This window comes from Oryctolagus cuniculus, chromosome 7, assembly GCF_051225735.1.
Source record: "Oryctolagus cuniculus isolate XC-2025 breed Fujian yellow rabbit chromosome 7, ASM5122573v1, whole genome shotgun sequence".
Lineage (NCBI taxonomy): Eukaryota > Metazoa > Chordata > Mammalia > Lagomorpha > Leporidae > Oryctolagus > Oryctolagus cuniculus.
Genome location: NC_142873.1, coordinates 140,999,930 through 141,018,609, shown reverse-complemented (window position 1 = coordinate 141,018,609; position 18,680 = coordinate 140,999,930). Strand labels below are relative to the sequence as shown.

The 18,680-nt window shown below is 56.6% G+C and overlaps 3 protein-coding genes across 7 annotated transcripts; 2 read left to right on the top strand and 1 right to left on the bottom strand.

Annotated features, from left to right (window-relative positions):
- Positions 1-106: 106 nt before the first annotated feature.
- Positions 107-7,006, top strand: EIF3I (eukaryotic translation initiation factor 3 subunit I; the record flags this gene model as incomplete). The annotated part of the gene is given in 12 exon segments (NM_001082178.1): positions 107-200; positions 2,144-2,231; positions 2,556-2,621; positions 3,499-3,648; positions 3,725-3,852; positions 4,995-5,105; positions 5,195-5,241; positions 5,244-5,255; positions 5,257-5,284; positions 5,496-5,569; positions 6,662-6,754; positions 6,830-7,006. Coding segments are annotated over 12 exon segments (997 nt in total), but the record flags the coding sequence as incomplete, so codon positions are not given.
- A 310-nt stretch (positions 7,007-7,316) lies between these two features.
- LOC100342240 (myotubularin-related protein 9-like) lies at positions 7,317-14,446 on the bottom strand. 4 transcript variants are annotated; one of them, XM_002720673.6, is made up of 10 exons: positions 12,836-14,446; positions 12,582-12,690; positions 12,235-12,360; positions 11,949-12,122; positions 11,424-11,650; positions 9,446-9,607; positions 9,133-9,274; positions 8,830-9,050; positions 7,663-7,814; positions 7,317-7,581 (listed from the first exon to the last, which is right to left on the bottom strand). In XM_002720673.6, the coding sequence occupies exons 1-10, from the start codon at positions 13,018-13,020 to the stop codon at positions 7,478-7,480; spliced, it is 1,602 nt and encodes a 533-aa protein (XP_002720719.3). In that variant the 5' UTR covers positions 13,021-14,446; the 3' UTR covers positions 7,317-7,477. The 4 variants fall into 4 exon arrangements, 3 of the variants coding, with proteins under 3 accessions (XP_002720719.3, XP_008271987.3, XP_089157218.1); XM_008273765.5 differs by having other exon boundaries at positions 12,235-12,303; XM_089301092.1 differs by having other exon boundaries at positions 12,582-12,732; positions 12,836-13,202.
- Positions 14,447-16,534: 2,088 nt separating this feature from the next.
- Positions 16,535-18,465, top strand: FAM167B (family with sequence similarity 167 member B). 2 transcript variants are annotated; one of them, XM_002720631.6, is made up of 2 exons: positions 16,535-16,984; positions 17,381-18,465. In XM_002720631.6, exons 1-2 carry the CDS (start codon positions 16,730-16,732, stop codon positions 17,609-17,611), a joined length of 486 nt encoding a protein of 161 aa, XP_002720677.1. In that variant the 5' UTR covers positions 16,535-16,729; the 3' UTR covers positions 17,612-18,465. The 2 variants fall into 2 exon arrangements, with proteins under 2 accessions (XP_002720677.1, XP_008271986.1); XM_008273764.5 differs by having other exon boundaries at positions 16,560-16,984; positions 17,384-18,465.
- The last annotated feature ends 215 nt before the right edge of the window (positions 18,466-18,680 follow it).

Sequence of the window (18,680 nt, the reverse complement as noted above, 5' to 3'; positions counted from 1 at the left end):
CCGCCGGCATGGTGAGTCCCATCGAGTGAGGGTCGTTGCGGTGGGGGTCCCGGGGTGGGACAGGGGCTCAGTTCCTGGCACTGACACTCCCGTGCTGTCCCCCACAGAAGCCGATCCTACTGCAGGGCCATGAGCGGTCCATTACGCAGATCAAGTATAACCGCGAGGGCGACCTCCTCTTCACCGTGGCCAAGGATCCTGTGAGCGTCGGCGGGAGGGCGGGCGGGACCACGCGGAGGGGCCCGAGAAGTAGGGAGAGACCATCCCTGGGGTCGCTGCACGAGAGCTTTCTACCGGGAAAGATGGGCATGTCTTAGTTGTTGATGGAGGGAGGCACCGGCGAGAAGAAAGACCGTCTGGAAAGGGACGGGGTGGTGGGTGAGGTCGTTCAGGTACCCGGACGACACTGTTCCGGGGAAGAACGAAAGCATTCTATCAGGATAGGAGGCAGACCGCCGCTGGTAGGGATAGATGATTCTCGGGCAGCAAGCTGTCTGCAGGGCCCGGGAGAAGTCCGTAGTGCATTTAAAGAAAAGGGGTGCCCTAGCCTCATCCTTAGCTTAGCGCTGACAGCCCCCCTTTTGAGGCATCTGCGTACAGAGTGAGTTAATTGATGATTAAAAGTGGGGGTTTGATGCTTGGAATCCTGACTTCTGTATCTGCCAGCAGCGTGACTGGTTTGTCTGTGTCACCGAATCTTTCCAAACGTCAGGTTTTCGTATTTATAAAATTGGGTGCTTAGGGTAAGGAGCTTGGCACAACACCTGGAGCATACGAGTGCCTAATTGATGTTCGTCACTGGTGTTTGAAGTTGCTTAGACAGCATTTCACGGGAGTCCCACCAACCCTTTGAAGAAGGCATTGCTGTCCTGATGTGTTGTTTTTTTTTTTTTTTTTTTTTTTTTCTGTTGAGTGACAGATCCCTTCTGCTAGTTCACTCCCCAAGTGCAAACAGTGGCCAGGCCAAAGCGGGGAGCCTGGAGCTCGGTCCAGGTCTCTTACGTGAGAACAGTAAGCCAAACTTCCACCCTGTCTTGACCATTTCAGAGTTGGGGAAACAAATTCCAAGGGGAGAGGCACTGTGCTTGAGATTGTATAGTGAGGGAGGAGCAGAGCAGGCACTGGCACCCTGACTTCCTCACTGCCATCTGCTCCCACTGGCACAGGACACCACCGCTGCTGGTTTTCTGGACCGCAGCGCAGCCTGACCTCCTTCTTCTTCTTCTTTTTTTTTTTTTTTTTTTTTTTTTGAGATTGTTTATTTGAGAGGCAGAGTTCAGAGAGAGAGAGGTCTTTCATCTGCTGATTCACTCCCCAGGTGGCCACAACGGGCCATAGCTGGGCCCATCTGGAGCCAGGAGCTTCTTCTGGGTCTCCCACGCGGGTGCAGGAGCCCAAGTGCTTGGGCCATCTTCCGCTGCGTCCCCAGGCCATTAGCAGGGAGCTGGATCAGAAGTGGAGCAGCCGAGACTCAAACCAGTGCATCTGGGGTGCCGACTCTGCAAGCAGAGGCTTCACAACTACTATGCCACAGCACCGCAGCGTTAGCCCTGATCTTTTGTTCTTCAAGATTCGGAGTCCAGAGGAAGGCTGGGACTGGCAAATTAGGACATGGACACCTTGGCCAGCCTCCTGATTCCCCAGCCAGTTACCTTCAGTAAAGGAAGAGAATCCAAGATTGCTTTTTGTCAACTTCCTGCTTTTTCTCAAGAGATTAGCCAGAGGGGGTGGACTTTTAGTGCAGCAGTTACGTTTCTGCTTGGGACACTTGTGTCAGGTATAGGAGTGCCTGGTTCAAGTCCCAGTTCCTGTGCTTCCATTCCAGCTGATGGGCACCCTGGGAGGCAGCGGATGGTGGCTCCAGTGCTTAGGGTCCCTGTCACCCACTCGGGAAACCTGGATAGAGTTCCAGGCTCTTGGCGTCTGCCTGGCCCAGCAATGGCTGTTAAAGGCATTTGGAAGATAAAGCAGCAGATGGAAGAGCCCTCTCTGTCTTGGAAATGTCATGAAAATTTATATTTGAAAAAGAGATGATGAGGAGAGGGCAGGCTCGGCCTGGCTAGAGGCTGCTGAGGGTTCCTGGAGCAAAATAGGAGGCGTTGCTCTTGTGGGATGTGTGCCATCTGTTGTTTGATTCCTCCAGATCGTCAATGTCTGGTACTCTGTGAACGGCGAGAGGCTGGGCACCTACATGGGCCATACGGGAGCTGTGTGGTGCGTGGACGCTGACTGTATCCTTGTCTGAGTCTGTGCTCACGGGGTCTGCTGGCAGTGGAGAGGCTGCCGAGTTGGAGGGCGGGAGTTCGAGATGTGATCGTGGGTCTAGGGGGGCATACCTGCTGTGTCATTCTACACCCCCCACCCCGTCCTCCTCGATGGGCGGGGAAACTTTCAGGATGGTTCCGCCTCAGGGGGGTGGGGGTGGGGGTGGTTAGAATGCTCTCAGCTAGGAGGGCCTTTGGGGGCTGAGGGCCGCACACAGAGGCCACCCAGTTGGCCTCTGACAAAGGACAGGGCCCAGGAGAACTCGGTCGTCTTCCTTAGCACCTCTTCAGGGGACACCAAACATGTCCTCACTGGCTCAGCTGACAACAGCTGTCGTCTCTGGGACTGTGAAACAGGTAAGCCTGAGCCCTTCACTTCAGCATGTACTGAGGGCCTGCGTGTGCCTGCCTAAGCAAGCGGGTCTGAGGACACAGACGTCCAGAGATGGCTCGCAGCCTACGGAATAAGAGACAGTGAGACAGGAAGGAAGGCGAGGAAAGTGTAATACTAAGGTATGATACGTATTAGAGGAGATAGAGTAGTGTGGAGGGCCAGAGGGAGGCAGCTGACTGGTGGGGGGTGGGGTGGGGGGAGAGGGAGCACAACCAGGAAGCTTTCCCAAGGTGAATCTTAGCTGTGGCTTAAAGGACAAAAAAGACGTCATCACGTTGGCACATGTGGGAATGAAACCATGGAGAGTGCTGCAGACAGGTTATCTGATCTGGTTGGATTCCTGCCTCCTGGTGGGTGAAGTAGTGGAGAAGATGAGGTTGGAGAACAAGCCTGCACTGCCAGACTTAGGAGCATGGGTTTGTCCTGAGGTGGCATGCCGTGGAGGTGCGAGCGGGGGGTGGGGGCAGCAAGGTCAGGGAGCAGTGAGACGCATCGAAAGCTTCGACTGAAGACAGCTGAGTGTGTGAAGGTGCCCCGGTTAGTAAATGTTTACTGGGCATCTAGTTCTGTGCAGTGCCCTGCTGGGCACTGGAGACATACGGAGAGAGCGCACCAGGTCCTTGCTGGGGAGGAGCGCAGTGTGATGGACACGAGTGTGCTGTGATCCACTGGGAGCAACGCCACAGTAGCAGGGTGCCCGAGGTGGGGAAGAACATGGAAGACTTGGGCCTAAGCATAGCAGTGAGGAAGGGCCAGGGGTTGGAGCCGCTGGAGCAGGAGACAGGAGGAGGAGTTGTGGGGGGTCCTCCCTGCCTTAGCCCAGACTCTGCCTCTCCCCAGGGAAGCAGCTGGCCCTACTCAAGACCAATTCAGCTGTCCGGACTTGTGGTTTTGACTTCGGAGGCAACATCATCATGTTCTCCACTGACAAGCAGATGGGTTACCAGTGCTTTGTGAGCTTCTTTGACCTGCGGGATCCAAGCCAGATCGGTGAGGGCTGGGGCTGGGGTCGAAGTGAAGGGCTCACTTCCAGGGTCCAAGGGCTGACCTCTTCTGTCCCAACCAGACAACAACGAGCCCTACATGAAGATCCCTTGCAACGACTCCAAGATCACCAGTGCCGTCTGGGGACCCCTGGGGGAGTGCATCATTGCAGGCCATGAAAGTGGAGAGCTCAACCAGTACAGTGCCAAGGTAAGGGCCAGGTGGCCCCAGCCCACCAGAAGGTTTCTCTGTGGAAGCAGGGTAGCACAGTGGTTAAGAGCAAGGGCTGGATGCAGATGCAGATCTCATCGTTTTCTAGCTGTGTGACCTTGAGCTAGTTACATAACTTCTCTGAGCCTGTTTATGTGTTTCAAGAGTCAGATGACATCAGGTATTTGAAAAACTTATGAAGTACTTAGGACATGTTAATAAAGATCTCAGATAAGGGGCGGGTATTGTGGAGCAGTGCGTTAAGCCACTGCCTAGGACGGTTGCACCCCATATCAGAGGACCAGTTTTGAGCCCAAGCTACTTTAATTTCAGTCCAGCTCCCTGCCAGTGTGCCTGATAAGCAGTGGATGAGCGCTCAAGTACTTGAGTTCCTATCCTCCCATGTGGGAGACTCAGATGGAGTTCCTGGCTCCTGGCTCCTGGCTTCAGCCTGGCCCAACCCCAGACTGTGAAGCCATTTGGGGAGTGAATGGAAGCTCTCTCTGTGTCACTGTACCTTTCAAATAAAATAAACCTTGGGGAGGGAGGGGAATCACAGACATGCATTTTCTTGCCACTACAGAGTACAAGGCCCTGTACTCAGATGAGAATGATTCAGACAGCCATGTGCCCAGGGCAGGCACAGACTTGGAAACACCTAGTACATGTATCAGTTGTGCGTTGTGCCACCTTAGGGGTATGCCATGTCACAGAGGAAGTGCATTAATGTCACAGAGGTGTGTCTATTAAGCTGTGAAGAATAAATGGCCCTTCTAGCAGGAAAGAAAAAGTATTCCACGGGCAAAGTAAGCAGCAAAACCAAAGGCCTCAAGTTAAAGAAGTCTAGGTGCCTCACAGATCACTGGACTGTGATGCTGGGAAGGTAGACATGTTACTGGGGTTGCCTAACGTGCTACACCACAACATTCCTAGCTGGGCTCTCCCTTTTTCAGGCCACAGTTGGGAAGATGAGCCTCAGCTAGCCAGTGTGCATGGGGATGTGGAGTGCTAGACCAGCAGGGATGAGATAATGGGCTGAGGGAAGGGCAAAGTCTGAATTGTCTCAGATTTCTGACACGGGTACCCAGTCTCTGGGGAGCTAGGAAATGGGCCCAGTCTGAGTCTATTTTTTTTTCCCCCAGTCTGGAGAGGTATTGGTAAACGTGAAGGAGCACTCCCGGCAAATCAATGACATCCAGTTATCCAGGGACATGACCATGTTTGTCACCGCATCCAAAGACAATACAGCCAAGGTCAGCCTGGGCAAGGGGCTGGCACTGAGTTTGCCTGACTTTCCCCAAGAGGGCTCTCTACAGATTTCTCCTCTGCCTTCTCTCTCCAGCTCTTTGACTCCACAACCCTTGAACATCAGAAGACTTTCAGAACAGAACGCCCCGTGAACTCAGCCGCCCTCTCCCCCAACTACGACCACGTAAGGGAACCCCATCTAGGCTTCCTAACAAGGCCCCAGCAAGCTTGCAGGGAAGAGGCGTTTGGCAGTTAGACTCTGACTGGTGGCTGAGCGGGAGGTGGCCGGACATGTCTCTTCCCCTGCTCTTGGTATCTCCCCACTGTGATGCAGGCGACATTGACAAATGGACTTGGCTGCCTTTGGAGCCATCTACCTTTCCTTTTCCTTTTAGGTGGTGCTGGGAGGCGGTCAGGAAGCCATGGATGTGACCACAACCTCCACCAGGATTGGCAAATTTGAGGCCAGGTGAGGGGGACAGGAGCTCTTCTGCAGTCTGAACCTTCCTGAGTGTGTCTTTTGTAATAAAGCAAGCAGTATTGGCCACTAGAAGTGTGGACCAGTGTGTTGCCCTCCTATGACAGGTGTGTAGTACAGCAGTTGGGATTATGAGCTCTCAGGGCCTAGATAAACCATGTGTTTCTCTGTGCTCAAGATTCTAAAACTAGGGGTGGGTGTTTGGCACAGCAGGTAAGTTGCCGTTTGTGATACCTGCATCCCATATCTGATGGCCTGGTCCATGTCCCACCTACTCTGCTTCCAATCCCTCTTCCTACTAATGTGCACCCTGGGAGGTAGCGGGTGATGTCTCAAGTGCTTGGGTCCCTGCCACCCCCATGGGAGCTCTGGATTGAGTTTCAGCCTTTTGGTTTCAGCTGGCCCAGCCCTGGGTGTTAGAGGCATTTGAAATATGAACCAGCAGATGTAAGATCTCTCTGCTCTGTTTTTCTTCTTTTCTAATAAAATGAAAATGAATAAATATTATTGTAAAATTCCACAGCAGAATAATGGGATGATAACACACTTACCTCATAAAGTTGTAGAGATTAAATTAATGCTTGTCAGGGCAGCCATTGTGGTGCAGTAGGTGAGCCTCTTGCCAGCATCCCACATTGGAGCGCAGCTTCAAGTCCTGCCTGCTCTACATCTGATCCAACTTCCTGCTGCTGCACCTGGGAAACCAGGGGATGAGGACCCAAGTGTATGGGCCTCTGCCACCCATGTAGGAGACCAGGATGGAGTTCCTGGCTCCTGGCTCAGGCCTAGCTATGGCAACCATTCGGGGAGTGAACCAGCAGATGGAAGAGCCCCTCCCCGACACTCTGCCTTTGAACGGATTGTTTTTAAGACAATTGTGAAAGCTCTGCAGTCAGGCAGACAGGCAGTCTTCCCCTGCAAGGCTTCACATGATCTCATTTGTATTCATTTCCGCTTTGTCCCAGTTTCCCTGCTTTATTTTTGTTGTATGGCTTCCTTTGGGGAAGTGCTACCTCTGATGTGTTTTGGAAGGAGATGAAGGGTAGATTAATGGTGTCCTTTCTCACCACCTGTCTCCGCCAGGTTCTTCCACTTAGCCTTTGAAGAAGAGTTTGGAAGAGTCAAGGGTCACTTTGGACCTATCAACAGTGTTGCCTTCCATCCCGACGGCAAAAGGTGAGGACTGTGCACCCCGCTCCCACGCCCCGCTGTGCAGAGCAGCACCTGACTGGTCCCTGCCTCTTTCTCCAGCTACAGCAGTGGCGGCGAGGATGGCTACGTCCGCATCCACTACTTTGACCCTCAGTACTTTGAATTTGAGTTTGAGGCGTGAGAAGCTGGATCTCCATCCGGATAAGAAAGCTGCTCACCAAATTCTGGACTCTGATAAATAAATTTGTTTGTTAATAAATGGTTTCTGGGCAGGTATTTTGTGGGGTCTGTTTTGTCATTTTCTTTTTTTCTTAAAGTTTGTTTATTTATTTGAAAGACAGAGATTTTTCTGTCCACTGATTCACGCCCCAGATGGCCACAACAGCCAGAGTTGGGCCACCCTGAAGCTAGGAGCCTGGAACTCTATCCAAGTCTCCCACACGGGTGCAGGGGTCCAAAGACTAGAGCCATCTCCTGCTGCTCTCCCAGGCGCGTTAGTGGTGCCAGCATTGCAGGTGATGGCTTGACCTGCACCACAGCACCACCCCATTTCATCCTTTCCTCCTCTGTCACCCCAGCAAGCTGATGCCGGTCATGGATATCTTTATTATTTAGACTTTGGACACTTCAGTCTTCAATATATGGGCTAGCCTGGGTCCAGGCACTTCATTTGAGGTCTGGAGGGGTCTGGAGGGATCTCAGGAAGGGCTCAGCACTGTCCCAGGAGCCAGCACTCGGAGTTGGGGCTCAGGCTGAACCTTCTGTCTTCTCACTGTCTGTCACTATTTGCCACACCTTCTCCCAGGCTGTCTCTGAGGGCTCGGGTGGGCGGGTCCAGCGCAGAAACAGGCCTGAGGAGGAGAAGACCGGTGAGGAAGCCGGGCAGTGGGGACAACTCCCCCAGGGGGAGAAGGTGGGATGGGAGGTGTCACCTTGCCACAACCGCAGGCTCTGGGGCTCCACGGAGGGCCAGATGGCCAAGGGATTGAGGGCATAGAGCGGGTTCCGGAGTTTCCGTTGCTCTTTCGGTTGGTTGAGCCCAGACCACAGCGAGTGGGTTCGAGTCCTCACTTCACACAGGCCCCTGTGGAGACAGGCAGTGAGTCTTTGGCACCAGCTGTGCCCTCCAGTGTTCTGGGTGGGGGTGGCCCTGGTTAGTGGGGTGACAGCCACTTGGCACGTGACCTCTCCTTCCGGTCAGCTCTTGTACCAGGCACTAGAGTAAAGCAGGAAGAAAACACAGCGCTGCTTCCCGAGTTCTGGTGAGGGGAAAAGCCAAGTAGCCTAGAGGGGGCTCTAGGAGGGCCTCTGCCAGGGGACGGCCGCGCTGAGGCATCTGCAGAAGGACCAGGGCGAGGGAGGCCAACAAAGATGGCCGTTTCCTGGCCTGGATGACCCAGGAGTAGCGCGAGCGGGAAGATGGGGCAACAGGAGAAAAGCAAGTACAGTCCCCACCTTGGAGAGGAGTGAGCCCTCCCCCGTCTGTCAGATGACACAGAGATGGCTTCTGGGGCTGGTTGGGCTTATGGCTGGCTGTGCATTAAGCCTACTAAGTATAAAAATAAGTACCAGTTTCTGGGTGCCAGGCAAGGTGCTAAACTCCGGGTTATAACTCCGTTAATCGTCAGGATACCCTCCAGAGGTGGTGGCTGCTATCGTGAGACTCAGCACTTTGTGGTCACCCAGCAGGTGAGTGGAGCCAGGACTTCTGCTCAAATAATTTCAGTCTACTTTCAGTCTATTTCATTGTTTCACTAGAATCAACCCTGCAAAGTCGTAGAGAGCTCCAGAAGCAACTTTTGATTTTGGCAACAACTTTCTCCCTTGGTCTTCGTTTTCAAGGCAGAAGTGCACTTGCTCTTGGCTACAGACAGAGTGGGCAGGCCTGAAGGGCTGGCCTTGGACCCATCTCTTTCTGGGTTTGTGGAAGATAGGAGAACGTGAAGTTTGGAGGCAGCGGAGGGAAGGGCACTTGAGAGTACAGGCAAGAGAGAAACTGACATGGAAGAGTGAGTTCTAAGGAGGCCGGGACTACAGCATCTGCCCCTTTGCTGTGCCTGCCCCTGCCCCTGCCCCGCCCTGACACCCCCTCAGCTCACCTCTCCTTTTCGCTGTTGCAAAGGAAGCTGCCAAAGGGGGAGGCATAGGCGTGCTCAAACAGCGCCAACAGCAGCCCCTCCCCAAATTCCAGCGACAGCGGGAACTGGCGACCCAGCTGCCACACGCAGTCGAGGAAGAGGAGAAAGGTGGGCGCCTCGTGCTTGGGGCGGGCGTGGGAGAAGGCCGAGTGGGCACAGCGCAGCTGGAAGGGGTGGCCGGCCTGGGGAGGGGGCAGAGTGATGGGCACAAGGAGGCAGGGGTTCTGGGTGGTAGGGCAGGGCTGGGAAGGGGTGGCCACTTACCTGGATCCACTCGCGCTCCACCAGCTCCTGGAATCCATCCATGGTCCGGCTCAAGGGATCCAGAATGAGTTGGGCGAGTGAAGTCACGAGCAGGGTGCTGTCCGTGCCTTCGGCCCCGTGCACCAGGATGCAGGCCCCTTCCCTGTGGGCCCAGTGCTTGTCAAGAGCAGCTGAGTCCTTCCCCGCTGGGTGTGGCGGGACAGGGATGGCAAGGGCCCACTTCTCAGCTGCACTTGCTGTCTGAGTCCTGATTTTGTGCCGGGGGTTGGTAGCCCTTCTCATCCCACTCCTGCCCCATAGACAGGGCTTCTACCTCTCCATGCCCTGGGCGGCCAGGCAGGCGGTGCTCAGTGCCTCCTTCACGTGCGCCAGCCAGCGGCAGCCCTCCAGCCGACTGAGCCAGCGGTCCATGCTCTGCTCCAGGTCCCCGCAGGCCTCGACCAGGCGCACAAAACTCTCCTGTAGGGGCCGCCCCCTGGGCAAATGAGAGTCTGGTCATCCTTCCCCCAGCCCAAGTTCTTGGTAAGGGCAGTCTAGGAGCAGATGATCCGGACCCGTGAGGGAGACACAGAAGCCTCTGGAAGCCCCCAAGGGACACAGGACCCTTTGGGAGCCCAGTCTCAGGGAACACAAAACCCAGTGCAGCGCTCCCAATCTGATGGGAACGATTCTGCATCGAGTGTTTCCCAGGCCAGCTGGGGAGAGCTCGTGTGTCTGCACACGCAGCAGGACATGCAGCCCTCTGGGGAAGCAGAACGCCCTGGCAAGCTCCCAGCTCGACAGAAGTGTTACCACATCCTTGAAATTCTTCATCTGATGGGAGCCCCCGTCTGACAAGAGAAACACGACCCTCGGGGGTCTGCACCTGCTGCTACCTCCCAGAAGCTGCCCTGCTCAGTCACCGGTGACCTCCTCCCAGGAAATCCAGTGGAGATTTCTTTTGGCCCAGTTGTGCTCTGGCATTGCGTTCCCTTCCACCTCATCTCTCCACTCCCACTTCATACTCTATACTTTTTTTTTTTCTTTTAAGCTTTATTTATTTATTTATTTATTTGTAAGAGTTGCAGACAGAGGTCTCCAATCTGCTGGTTCACTTCCTGGATGGCTACAATAGCCAGGGCCAGGCCGGGCCAGGCCAAAGCAAGGAGCCAGGAGTCTGTTCCCGGTACAGAGGCCCAAACACTTGGCCCACCTTCCACTGCTTTTCCCAGGCCATTAGCAGGGAGAGAGTTTGGAAGTGGAGCAGCCAGGACCAGAACTGGTGCCCATATGGGATGCTAGTGTGGCAGGGGCAGCTTTACCCCCTACATCACAATGCTGGCCCCATTCTCTATACTCTTATCATGGTGAGTGCTCAGCTCCCCAAACAGGACAAGTAGTGAGGCTCTCTCTGCACCCATGCCCATACAGTTCCCTGCACCTGGAATGTCCTCCCTCCTATGTCCTCGGGTCCCAGCTAAGGCATCCTGTCCATTCCTCCATTCACCCGTTCCTCCTCTGTGCCGCTGCTTCTCACTCCACTCTAATTTCCACTCCCTTCCCCTCGCTCGTGTGTGGGCTGGCCGCCGTGGCAGCCCCTGTGCTCGGTGTTGAGTGAATAAGTGGTTAAGCAAGAGGCTTTTATTTTAGCTAAAGCAGTCTATTCTTTAAAACACACACACACACACACACACACACACACACACACACAAACCCTTCCTCAGGGGCGTTTGGCACAGAGGGTAAGAAGCCTCTTGGGACCCCCACATCCCATATGAGATGAGTTGGAGTCCAGGCTCCACTTCCAACTGGACATTCCACTGCTGACGTGCACCCTGGGAGGCAGAGGTGATGAGGCACAAGTACTTGGGTACCTGACGCATGAGTGGGAGACCCGCCTCAAGTTCCCAGCCTGGCCCAGTCCCAACTGTTGTGGGCATTTGGAGAATGGACCAGTGTGTGGAAGATCTGTCTCTGCCTTTTCATAGGAATAAAAAGAAAGGGAGAGAAAAGATGAAAAAGAAGAATGTGCCCATTAAAAAACTTAAAAACCTCCCTCAGAACCTCTTACCAGCACCTGGAGACAGCAGAAACGTGCAGGCGTGTGTGTGTGTGTGTGTGTGTGTAGGTTGCTCCAGGCACAGTTAGAGGTGTGTGTGTGTGTGTGTGTGTGTGTGTGTAGTTTGCTCCAGGCACAGTTAAGTGCTAGAGGATAATGCACTCTCCGTGGGATGTGCAAGGTTCCTAGCGCCTCCCTCAACTATGAGGAGTTCTGCAGGAGAGAGCCTGGAGAAGAGATAAAGGCCCCTTGCCTCTCCAGGGGCCGGTGCAGCCGTTTCCAGCCAGGGTAGGCGGCCTTGGCCTCCGTGCCGCCGCCAGTCATGCGGGCCTGTTTAGCAGCCTGGGCAGAGCGCGTGTCAATGATGAAGCCCCGGGCCCCAGGGCGAGCTCCCACCAGCACAGCCCGCAGCAGCTCCTCGTCCTCAGCGCAGCGCCGCTTCTGGGGACCGGTCAGGGGCTGGCTGGAGCGCAGCAGAGCCTACGGACAGGGACTCAGCTCCGGAAGCTGCACCCAGCCAGCCCACGATCAGGGCGCAGGGGTCTACACACGGGAGCGGGCTAGAGGAGGCAGGGGCGCGGGGACCTCGGGGGCGGAATTCGCAAGGCCTCTGGCCGGGTCTCGCGGAGGGGAGGGACCCTATGAGACCGTGGGCAGGTCCTGGGGCGACAGAATGGATTAAGCTTCGAGGGGCGCAGCAGGCCGGGGGCGGGGCCGGGGCAGCAGAGGGCGGGGAGGGAGGCGGTGGGGCCCAGGGCGGAGTGGGGGCGGGGCTCACGGTGCCGTTGCGGGCGTGGTGGTAGCTGAGCACTGGGAAGCGACCTCCCTGGCGGAAGCCGGCGCTGCGCGCCAGGGCTTGGTCGTCCACCGAGTGAGGCACGATCAAGGCGCGGGGGTAACTGGGACACAAGCTGAAGTCCTCGTTCACCTCGCTCAGCCGCCACGCGTTGGTCTGTGGTGCAGGGAGGGGTGAGAGCCAGACCTAGGGCACCCAGTGAGTGCCCTGTCCCCATCCCCCGCGCCCCTTCCTGGCAGGACCCCGAGGGCCCCTCGACCGCGCCCACCTCGCGAGCTACTCGCTGGTAGTAGCGCTCGGGCGGGTGGAAGTGCCAGGCGTCGCCCAGTCTGAGACCCTTGGGACGGTAGAAGAACGGAAAGGAGGTGATGACCGATTCCAGAGAGGACAACGCCTGGGGAAGGAAGGCAAGGGCTCTGGGAACTGTCGCAATCGTCCCCACGCCGCCCTGTCCAGCCCTGGGCTCCTCAGCTTCCGCCCTTCCAGGACCGCAGGGCACCCTGCGGCCCCCTGTGCTCCGGGCTAACGCTGGACGCGGAGCTCCTGGCGCACAGCAGCCCCCATGGACTGCCCTCCGCACGGGTTGGGGTAGCTCCAGGGCAGCCCCCGGCACACCTCGATGGAGCGGGCGATATCCAGCGTCGCCTCCACGCCCTCTATGTCCAGCTGCAGCACCCGCAGGTCCTTACAGCGCAGCGTGATGGTGCCCGAGTCTCCCGCGACCCTGGGGGAGGGACGGGCCCAGGCTCAGCGTCTCCCGCCCAGCCTGGGGAGAGGAAACGCGCTGTCGGGCGGGAGAGCGCCGGCCGCCCCTGCGCCTCCCTCCCCCTCCGCTCCGCTGCCGCGGGGACGCCCCCACCACGTCTCACCGCTTCTCGATGGAGTCCACGCTGCGCAACAGCAGCAGCCACAGGTCCGGACTCGCCTCGGTCCCCGGGGACAGCAGCAGGTGGTGGCTGGTGACGCACAGCGTGCCTCGCAGCGGGGGCGCCTCTGGGCCCCGCAGGAGCTCGGCTTGGGCCCGGCCGGTGCGGATCAGCTCCGAGAACTCCATCCCGCGGGCCGGGGCCCGGGAGCCCAGCAGGACCGGCTCTGGGAGCGCGAGGCGGGGCGGGCACGGGCTTCGGAAGGGACAGGAACTGGCTGGGCAGCTGGCGACGCCGGCAGGACAGCTGTTAAGGAGGTCTCCCAGGAATTCTCCCTTCGCTTGCCACCATCTCTTAGCGGGGCCCCTGGGCAGGGCCTGTTAAAAAACCTCACTTTCGTCATCAGTGAAATGGGAAGAGCCATCTGGCCGGAAGCCTGGGCCTCAGGAGTCACAGCGGTTTTCGTCCTTTTAAAGCTCAGGGGTGCTGGGGCGCTCCGGGAAGTAGTACAAGGAGAGAAAGTCAGCCATCTCCTCCTCTGTGCCCCCCCCCCCATAGCTGGAAAGTGTGGGTATGACTGGGAACTGCCTACTTCCTCCCATAACCCTGATCTTGGGTGGGGGAAATCCCTCGGTCCACCTTAAACGCAAGCAGCTGTGTGGCTGGCTCCCCTCCCCCTCCACAGCTGGAAGTGCCCCCCTTGCTGGCCACCCCAGCCTTTACCACTCCATCCTGCCGCCTAGGCAATGACCTGGGGCCCAGAGAAGGCCCAGGCAGGTTCTGTGTACAGGACTTCCAGTCTGGTAGGAGACACCCCTAAGCCAGTAAAGCCACAGTGGGGTTTCAACTGACCTGATGGAGGACTCTACCACCCACCCAGCTTCCCTACAGCTTTTTCGTTTCTTTTCCTTAAAATTATTTATTTACTTATTTTATTTGAAAGGCAGAGAGACAGAGAGAGCTCTTCCATCCTCTGGCTCACTCCCCCAAATGCCTGCCACAGCAGGGGCTGGGTCAGGCCAAAGCCTGGGGCAAGGAACTCCATCTGGGTCTCCCAAGTGGGTGGCAGGGAGCCAAGCGCCGCCTCTCAGGGTGCCCATCAGCAGGGAGCTGGGTCTGAGGTGGAGGCACTGGGACTAGAACCAGACACGTGGAAGTGTGATCCAGGTGGGTCCCTAAAGGCCATGCTGAGTGCCCGCCCTTAATTTTTCATTTCTTCAGCTCTGATGCCCACCCTGTGCTGAGTGCTGATTACTAAGAAAAAGACCAACTCCAGCCTTCAAAGGCCCTGGGGCTGGCACTGCGGCGCAGAGGCCTGGGCTGCTGCTTGCAATGACAGAGTCTACCTCAGAGGGCTGGTGGAGTCCTGGTTGCTCTCCTACTGACCCGGCTTCCTGCTGATGTCCCTGGGAAGGCAGCACATGATGGCGCAGGTACTGGGTCCCCTGCCGCCCATGTGGGAGACCAAGATGGAGTTCCTGGCTCCTGACTTCCACTTGGCCCCATCCTAGCTGTTGTCACCATTTGGGGAATGAACCAGTGAAAGGAAGATCTCTCTCTCTCTCTCTCTCTCTCTCTGTCCCACTGCCTTTAAAATAAATGCATCTTAAAAAATAAAAAGTGGAAGGGCCTTCTAGTTCCAGACATCTGTTTGCATTTTTAAAAACTTGATTAAAAAGTCATTTTGCGGTTGGTCTTTCACCGTGGCTTTCTCTCTTTGCGCATCCCCTGCAGCCTTTCTCTCCCGCACAGTGGCCGTGGCCGTGGCGGCACATAGGTGCTGGGCGTTTGGACGCAGTGGAGCGAGGGTTTTGGTGGGTCCAGGGGTCATTCTTGCTCCTGCTTCTTCACACTTGGTCCCAGACGTGTGTGTGTGTGTGTGTGAGTTACAGACAGCATGTGCAACAGATACATGCAAAGACGTTTCAAATGAAAAAAAAGGTGAAATCATAGATGTGATATAGGCAGGCAGATAGGACAACACTGATATTAGGTTTGTGAGCTGGAAGACTACACCTTCACCATGCCCATGTGTGATCTCATTCCCTACCTGACTACACCTATGCACCCCCCTCCAACCTGACTAAATAACCACTCCCCTTTGGAAGTAAATAAAAGGTCTGTAACACAGCCTCCCCCCCCCCCCCCCCCCGCCATGGACCTCAGTTGCCTTTGCTGCCCGCACCTTCAGGGCACATGGCCTTAAGGTTGCCTACGCTGCTAGTGGTAGCTGCTTTTTTTTTTTTTCTTTTAATTTCCACAGGCAGAGTAGACAGTGAGAGAGAGAGAGAAAGGTCTTCCTTTTTTCCGTTGGTTCACCCCCCAACGGCCGCCGCGGCTGGTGCGTTACAGTTGGCGCACCGCGCCAATCCAAAGCAAGGAGCCAGGTGCTTCTCCTGGTCTCCCATGTGGGTGCAGGGCCCAAGGACTTGGGCCATCCTCCACTGCCCTCCCGGGCCACAGCAGAGAGCTGGACTGGAAGAGGAGCAACCAGGACAGAATCCGGCGCCCCGACTGGGACTAGAACCTGGGGTGCCTGCACTGCAGCTGCTTTTAACCAAAGCCTTGCTGCACGTGGCTCTCTGCTCAATATAGCCCCAGTTTAATCTCTGGACTTTTCTTTCCCCCTTAAATCCCTTACTCTCCTATGCATTTCTCTCACTGAATAAAAAGTTTAAAAACTTACCATGCTGCTTGATCTGTTTGAGTCAGTATTCAGAATTATTCTCTGAATTCATGGCAAGGACCCACACAGTTTAATTTTGGGAAATATTAATAAGCAAATCAGTATCAGATGGATTCCCATAATATAAACATAAAATCGGAACCACTGTATGAAACCGGACACGAAAAAAGCACCGATCGTAAACTTTCAGACTGGTGTCCTCGGCAGGGATGAGAATCCGGTAGCAAAGCCAATGACCGGGGCCTCCCATACATACTGAGCCGGAAACTCCGGGGTGGGCCCAGCAGTCTCATTTAGTGAGCTTTTCAGGTGCTTCTGATCTGGGCTAAAGTTTACAAAAAAGGTTACAAAAAGGTGAAACTGATCTGCACTGTCAGGAGTGAGGACAGCGCCACCCTTAGGAAGGCAGTGATGTGGCCAGGAGTGCGGGGAGTTTCCCTGGGTGTGACAGCACTCTGGTTGTTGGATCTGAGGTGTGATGGGCCTGGGAGACCTCACAAGCCTTATGTTTATGCTACATGTATTTTGCTGTGTTATATTGCAATACAAAGTTTGAAGCAGGGCACTGCTCTGGCTGACGCCCTGGGAGGAGCCAGGGGAGGGAGCCCTAGGGGCCCGCGCACAGCTCTGCCCTTCCTCTGCAGGCAGCCCTGGAGGAAGCCACAAGGAATCGGAAGCTCTTTAGAGCTGGAAATCAGCGATATGTCCCCAACAGAGGCCCAGGGATGGTCAGTGACTTGTCCAAGGTCCCACAGACGCTGGTCCCGTGCTGAAGGGCTGGTGTCCTGTCTGAGGACCAGGACAGCTGGTCGGTCTCCACCCTGCTCCCGGGTCCCTTAACCTGGGCCGTGGGCAAAGGGCCAAGATGCTGGTGTGAATGATGCTTTTCTTATCCTGGAGCGACTTCCTTTCTGGGAACTGGGTGTCTCCTTCTGGGCAAAGACAATTAAAAATCATCCAAGGGGCCAAAAGAGCAGGGCCCCTCCTGCTCCCACCGGATGGGCATCACGTGGCTCTCGGGTGAGCAGCCCAGGAAAATTCCAGCCCCTGCACACTCGGCCTCTGCTCACACAGCCCAGCACACGCTGCCTCCTTGGCCCACCTTGAACGTCCACCATCGAGCCCTCTCCTTGGCACGGTCTTTCACTCTTGGTTTCTGCCACCATCCCCTCCCTGGGCAACACTGCCGGGTCACTCACCTCAAACCCACCATGTCGCTGGGGACACTGAAGTTCCAGGCAGTGGGCGAGGATGACGAGGAGGAGGAGGAGAGCCTGGACTCTGTGAAGGCACTGACGGCCAAGCTGCAGTTGCACACCCGGCGGCCCTCGTACCTGGAGTGGACGGCCCGGGTCCAGAGCCAGGCCTGGCACGGGGCCCAAGCTAGACCTGGGCCCGGGGCATCTGGGGCCATCTGCGGCTTTGACTCAATGGACTCCGCCCTTGAGTGGCTCCGAGGCCAGCTGGTAAGTGTGGTGAGGCCCGCAGCCTTGCTTGGGGCCTCCCAGCCAGTCCTTGTTAGGGCCCGAGACTATGGGTGTAGGGAGGGGATAAGAAGGGACCCTAACCCCAGCGGATGCCTACTGCTGTGTCCTGGAGCTCACTGCATTCTCACCCCGACATTTGCAAAGATAAAGATGTCCCGGCTCCAAGATTCTGCTCAGCGGATCTGGGAAGGGGCCCCAGGCATCTGGACCACTAGTGTGGAGCAGGAGCTGAGACATAGGGAGATAGCGAGCTGGGGTGAGAGGCGGCTAGGACCACACCACCAGCGCAGTGGTCTAGAGGGTTGGCCCGAAGGGAGGAATGGGGCTGATGGTCGAGGGCTGCTCCGGCGGGCTCACGCCCCCTGTCGGCCACAGCAGGAGATGCAGGCGCAAGACCGGCAGCTGGCAGGGCAGCTGCTGCGGCTGAGGGCGCAGCTGCACCGGCTGAAGATGGACCAAGCCTGTCACCTACACCAGGAGCTGCTGGACGACGCCGAGCGGGAGCTGGAGCTGGAGCCTGGGGCGGGCCTGGCCCTGGCTCCACCACTGCGGCACCTGGGCCTCACGCGCATGAACATCAGCGCGCGCCGCTTCACTCTGTGTTGAGCCGCCCTCCCCGGGGAGCCCCTTTCCCAGGCTGCCTGTGGAGAGTTCAGACCCCCAGGCTCCTCCGTAAATGCTGTCCCTGTTCCCATCAAGGTCTCAGCCATGGTTTGTGCAGCCCAAGGCCGCTGCCTGGCTGTGCTCTGTTGCTGGGCCCCCGGGGTTCTTGTGCAGGAGCGGTGGCCTGGCGCACCTTGGGCTTGGAGATGGACCCCCGGCGCCCTTCCCCCCACAGCTCCAGTTCTGTTTCTCTGCCGTATGGGGAGATCAGAAGTGGGAAAGAACTTAACATCCTGAGTCATGCCCCTGGGAGGAGGCTGTGGTAGCCCTGAGTTCAAAGGCAGCTCCTCCTTGCACTTCAGGCCTTGAGGAGGCTCCTTAACCCCGTCCTCTGCTTTCTAAGATGGAGATGCTGGCTCTCACTCCGTAGGAAGCTGGATGTGTCGCGAGTGGGCTGGCGGTGACGGTGCATGCCCGCGGAGGCCGGGAGACGGGCCCAGCGCTGCTCCCGTGCACACGGTGGGGGCCGATGGGCCTGCACCTGGCCTGGAGGCCCCACTCTAGCTTTTTGCTTTGTGCCTCGTGGCCTCTGTTTCCGTGTGACACTCTTTGTCTGACTTTCCAACTCAGGCTTCCTCTTGCCCCCACCCATTTCCTGCCCCCCCCCCAGCAGCTGAGGTGCGCACAGCATCAACTTCCACCTCACAAACCCCAACAGCGTTCTGAGGCTCCCCTCCCCCCGCCTGCCGCCAACGAAGCGTTTGGAGGCGCTGCCGGGGATGCATTTAGACTTTCCTCCTGATGGGGTCAAGGCCCGGTTCTTCTTTATTTTTAATAAAGCTGGAGACATCACAACACTTAATTTTTTCCAGAGTTATTATTTATTTGAAGGCAGAGTGACACAGAGAGAGGGAGAGAATCTTCCATCCACTGGTTCACTCCCTAGAGTCTGCAATGGCCGGGGGGGCCAGTCTGAAGTCAGGAGCCCAGAACTCCATCCAGATCTCCCATGAGGGTGGCAGGGGCCCAGATACTTGGACAATCTTCCGCTTCTTTCCCAAGCACATTAGCA

Bases quoted from the DNA above. Each gene is read 5' to 3' on its own strand.
- LOC100342240 (XM_002720673.6), bottom strand. From the start codon at position 13,020: ATGGAGTTCTCGGAGCTGATCCGCACCGGCCGGGCCCAAGCCGAGCTC. The intron at 12,361-12,581 runs GTGTGCCGGGGG...TTCCTTCCCCAG, and splicing joins ATATCGCCCGCTCCATCGAG to GCGTTGTCCTCTCTGGAATC. The intron at 9,608-11,423 runs GCAAGGGGCCTT...TCATTTGCCCAG, and splicing joins CTGCACCGGCCCCTGGAGAG to GGGGCGGCCCCTACAGGAGA.
- FAM167B (XM_002720631.6), top strand. From the start codon at position 16,730: ATGTCGCTGGGGACACTGAAGTTCCAGGCAGTGGGCGAGGATGACGAG. The intron at 16,985-17,380 runs GTAAGTGTGGTG...TGTCGGCCACAG, and splicing joins AGTGGCTCCGAGGCCAGCTG to CAGGAGATGCAGGCGCAAGA.